We start from the raw sequence: 5,319 nt of genomic DNA on the forward strand, positions 1-5,319 counted from the left end.
TCTAAGGCAAGACAGGCAAGAGAAACAAGCCAGAAATGGTTGATGGAAACACATAGAAATGTACAATGTACCGCCAACTACTGCACCAGGAACCCGACACTCCCCTAGTGGCCAACCCAAGCCACGAGGGGAGCGGACAAATGACCACACTAGAACATCCAGCCACGCACCTCAGAACCAACAAGAACCTGAATCCCAGGGAGGGGCAGAAGCGTCCAGACGGGAGCAGTGACCATGTCCCATCTTAAACTAGGCCCAGCAAGCCCCAGCCCCATTATTGTAAAGAGCTAATGTTAAACCTTCAAATACACAGTGGGTGGCATCATGGCGGCTCTGTCCATTGTTTTCAAATACAGTCTATGCTTCTTACAAGTTTAGCATTCTGAACTTTAACTTTTCCTGAGTTACTAACTGTTTAGTGAAAAAAAGAAGAAGAAAAAAAAACGTCCACACACACACACACAGTGTCCTGAACAAAGCATATCTTTATTCTCATAAACATCAGGTTCTTCAGGTACATAAACAGCCACAAGCACGAACACTTTCAGTCTTTTGTTATTTTTTTTGTTTCTGACAGCCAACATATCATGTGAGCCAAACACATTACATCGCCTAATGTGAGATTTTTCACTTTCTGACTTTTGCTGACAGTCATACACGCACGTATCTGAGGAGAGAAGAGACTGACCCTTAAGCCTGCCACTTCCTGGTTTGCGTTGAGGGCTTGAAAGCGAAGAACAAGTCACCGATGAACACCCAGACACATCAGAGTACTCTCTCAGTGCTTTGGCCTTCATTCAGTCCCCCGTTTGTGTCAGACACATAAGGACAGCTCTACATGGCTTTTTGTTGCCAGTGCTGGCAATGATATATGCATCTTGTTTCCCCTCCTTCACTGACAGAACAAAGCAGCTGATTCACTAGTTACTCTATGTAAATATATATATATTTATTCTCATTATATCTATATATTCTATCTATAGAATAAGTCTATGTAGCATATATATACTTTTGGTAGGTCTTTTAAAAGATTCAGGTACATTCACTTGACCCTGTGATTTTTTTCTTTTCTTCTTCATATGAAAGATACATACAGACAGACGGTAACAGAGCTACTGTGCTCCCCAACCAAGAGCAAGACATTTAAGCACCTCCACCCCCAAAAAAGAAGCAAACACAACAAATGTCTCAGTGCTGGTTCTTTAAGGACCAATAACAAGCATAAATATTCTCAGAGACCTCTTTAATAATCTATATAGTATAAAATAGCATATTTTCTGGACTTGACAACAGTTTATATTAACTCTATTCAGAGTCTAGGTGCACACAATTCCACAGGTGCGTACATGAGCTGGCAACAACAGGTAGGCGATTCAATGGTTTTCCTTTGCGTATTTACTAAACCGATGGTATTCTGTCAGTGGTTGAAAAAGCTTCAATACAAACCTCACTTCTACAATCACAAGTGTGAATAGACCCTTGGCATATCACAGAATACACATATAGGCATTAATCGACAAGTCAAGAAGATAGAACTCGGCTTACTGAGGACCATACCAATGATAAGTCACGTTACGCATGAACACCAACATTTTTTTCTGTTTTTTTTTCTCAGAAGGCCACAAGGATGTCACTTGGGTGCTGGTTAAGAAAAGTGTTCCTTCATGGGTCCAGGTGGATAATGAACCCCAATACTGCCCTTAATCGGACTCTGTTACACGAGCAATACTACACTGAGGATTGTACAGTTACAGAACACTTTTAAACTGTTATGACGCAAAGGCCAGTGGTTAAATTGTCAGCCACTGAGATGGTACCCAATGAACTACTTTTAATTCAGCCGTCCCCGAATAAAATTATCTCCTCAATGCTCTGTTGTAGTATCTAGCCATGCAGACCTGGTAGCTTGAGTCATCTTTAAGATTTCTGACTCTATCTGATAAATGGAGGTGACTAGAATTAGTTTGTGCTCACATTTTACATATCCGCAGCAATGTTTTGCTTATAAAAATAGCAAAATGAATGGGAAATAACGAGTAGGAAGCTGCAGGAGCTATTGTGACTTATGAACAACAAACTTGGAGCTACAGCAGTTGACTGCTAAACCTTTGTCCTGTGAAAAATGTGCCTGGTGTTACATGGAAAGGATGATCTGGCTACAAAAACATGTTTCGCTTTTAAACATTTGATCGTGTGTGGTGTCACTTTTCGTTTTGGTTCGGCACGTTTAAAAAAAAGAAAAAGATAAGAAAATCTGATCTTATCTGCATGGCTAGATATATTAAAGGGTGAAATGACCCCTGGACTATTTCAGTTGGGTCATAGATGACCTCTAATAACTTTTAAATAAACAATAGATAGAAAATAATCATTTGCATTTCCAACGAGATATTAAATACATACTTCCAAACAAAACAAAGTCCAAAAACAGAACAGTGCAATCAAAATAACATGAAAAATGATATTGTGTATAAAACTGGATTCTCTGACCTAGCGAGAGCATCTCTTGCAAATCTTAACACAAAGATCACTTTTCACCACAGGCTTGATTTTATCTTTACTGTTTTTCCTCTTTTGCACAAGGTCAGATTTCTCCAGTGGTGAAAGATGAAACTAGTGCTATAAGAGAACATCTCTATCCCTGTGCTGCTGATTGTTAGAACTGAGTGTGTATGAGTAGGAGCCCACGCCAACCCAAAGGGCCAGTCGGCTAACGCGGGCTTGGAGCGGGAGTTTCCAGATCCCGGTCGGCCTCGCCCTCTTCCTGGCCAGAGTATGAGCTCAGGGCATCCCACAGCAGGCTCGGACGCTCACAGTGGTGGTGACACCTCCAGTGCTCCATGACCAGCTCTTTAGTGTCTAGCACCTCACTGCAAAGCACACAGTTAAAAACTGCACCTGTGGCAAGAATGCCGAGGCCTCCGCTGCTTTCTGGTGATGGGAGGACCCCGCTGTCATCTCCTTCCCTTCCTCGGTGGTGGGACATGATGTGCTTCTTAAGCTTGGAGAAAGAAAAGAATTCTTCGTCGCAGCTTCCACACTTGACCAGATTGCGCTTCTCATTTAACTGTCGCCAGTAGTGGGCAGCGTGCTTTACCAGTTCGTTCTCGGCCTCACGGCCTCCCCGTGGGGGTTGGCCCTCACAGAGTTGAATGTGGACCTCCTCCCCGTGCACATATCGCAAATGCATCTTCATGTCTGCAAAGGTGGGAGTGATTGCCTGACAGCGGCCACATTTGATCTGCAGCTCCACAGGATCTTCACAATCCTGTTCATCTGATGGTTCCGGCAAGCTGCCCCTGCAGAGAAATAAAAGGAATAAGGTGCAGTCAGTCAGTATCTTTGGCTGTTTAATTCACCTTGCCAGAAGTTAAAGATAAAAAATGAGGTTGCAGCATATATTCATTAGTTATCTCAATCGCTAATAATCTTACCCCTCTACAAGCACGTCTTCCTCGTGATGACTGACTGACGGCTCCACGGTTAGCACCACCTTATGGACCTCTCTCAGATGACTGAAGTATACCCCAACATATCCAAAGGCCTTTTCGCAGAACTCGCAGGATAGAGAACGACGTGGCCGTACCTCAGAGTGATGAAGCTTCTTGTGGGTGCTCAGGCTGCTTGAGTGAGCGTACGTCTTGCGGCAGACGGGGCAGATGTGCGGCCGATTGTTGGCGTGACTGTTCATGTGGCTCTGAAGGTGATGCTTGAATTTGAAGCAGCGGCTGCAGGTGGGGCAGCGGTGGGGCGGTCGGCTTCCTATGAACACTCTAGGATGGGAGCCTCCTCTGAGGTGGAGGGTTACCGGGGTTGGCTGAGGTGGACAGTCCAATGCTTTTGTTGTGGTAGAGGTGGGGAGCTGATGACCAAGTATGAGCTCCTGTTCTTGGCCATCTGGCGTAATAGCAGGCAGACTAACCAACTGGGGAACTGTCTCCATCACCAACATGGGCTTGGGTCGAATGCTGCGGTATTTTTTTGAAATATCAACTTCCTTTTGTTTGGATCCTGGAACAACTGCCGGCTGTTTCTCCGGGACCCTTCTACGGAAGAAGGATAAAGACCTTTTCTTGCGGGCTTCAAAAGCTAAGATGTCTTCCATTGTTTTTCTCTTCCTTCCTCTCTTCTTGCCAGGTGGCTTCTGGAGTGTTCCTACAACAGGCAATAATGTGGGCTGGGCCTGAGGCTCTAGACTGGAGTTAGGCACCCGGTTGTGACTCAAGGTTTCAGCTGTCTCGTGGGACTTGGATGTAGAATCTAAAGGGCTGGTGAGTCCTTTCAGGCCAGGTAAACTTTTCTTTTCTGGAGATAAATTATTGAGCTTGGCAGCTGGGATGAGGGTGCTCTTCATTTTAGAGTAGGGCAAAATGGGTAATTTCCCCTTAGGTGGGGATGGGATAATCTGGACTGCTTTACTGAAGATAGCTGGAGAAAGGACAGTGATACTGCCCTGGGTCTGGGCTGCAGCCAGCTTAGATTGGCACACTCTCACTGTAGTCTTATTGTCCTCCGCTGATTTGCTCTGGGAGCTTTTGATGGAAGCAGGGGGGTACTGCAGGTTCTGAATGAGACCAGTGGTGGTAGGTCGTTCTGAGCCATCTGGTACTCGCTCCAACTGAGAACCCGGGTAGAGGACAGCATTATCTGGTAGAAGAGCAGTAACAGAGATGTCAGAGGAGGCTGGGTCTATTAGAATTAGCTGCTCTGAAGGCTCTTCTTTGGGCACAAGGGTTTCCTTTGTGTGCTTGGTCTCTTGTAGATTCTTCTTAATAGCTGTTGATGCTCCACAACCCACTGATTTGGTCTGTGCTGAGTCAGAAACTCTGGAGGCTGTTTTCACCCTGGCAGGTAGTGGAGGAGATTTGACCTTATCTGTGGTCCCCTTGCTCCTCATTGGCTGGTATCTGGGAATGGGTAGTTTAAGGTTCTTCTGATGCTGCGGCGACTGAGAAGAAACAGAAGGTGGGAGCGCCACCAGGGAGAATGTGCCATCTTGACCTGCTATTTGCATGAGTGCATAGTTTTGGGTGGGCACAATGATGGACTTGGGGCTTGAGGCAGTGGTAGCCTCAGGCAGAGCAGATGAGGGCTGACAGGACTGGACCGCAGGGGAAGGAGAGGGCACCACAGCCGGGGCCTTGGGGGCAATGCTCCGAAACTGAAGGCTCTTCATCTGATGGTCTGCAGTCACTACCAACTGAAACACAAGCATAAAAAACATGTATATAAGTTCATGCGCTGAGGGCCTTCAGCTTTTCCAGTCTTAAATCCCCCTTAAACCCTGAACAGGCAACCCATCAGCTAGCCTGCATGCTG

General features: G+C 45.7%; 1 protein-coding gene across 4 annotated transcripts in view; it reads right to left on the reverse strand.

The window, feature by feature from the left end:
* Positions 1-467: 467 nt before the first annotated feature.
* znf438 (zinc finger protein 438) overlaps positions 468-5,319 on the reverse strand; it is a 49,981-nt gene continuing 45,129 nt past the window's right edge. For all 4 annotated transcript variants that reach the window (XM_005740579.1, XM_005740581.2, XM_005740578.2 and 1 more), the window contains 2 exons: positions 3,435-5,200; positions 468-3,299 (listed from right to left, as the gene is read on the reverse strand). In XM_005740579.1, the coding sequence (XP_005740636.1) occupies positions 2,711-3,299; positions 3,435-5,176 (2,331 nt within the window). In that variant the 5' untranslated portion in view covers positions 5,177-5,200 and the 3' untranslated portion in view covers positions 468-2,710. The remainder of the gene's footprint in view (positions 3,300-3,434; positions 5,201-5,319) is intronic.

Source organism: Pundamilia nyererei, unplaced genomic scaffold, assembly GCF_000239375.1.
Source record: "Pundamilia nyererei isolate P.nyererei 1_Seehausen unplaced genomic scaffold, PunNye1.0 scaffold00101, whole genome shotgun sequence".
NCBI lineage: Eukaryota > Metazoa > Chordata > Actinopteri > Cichliformes > Cichlidae > Pundamilia > Pundamilia nyererei.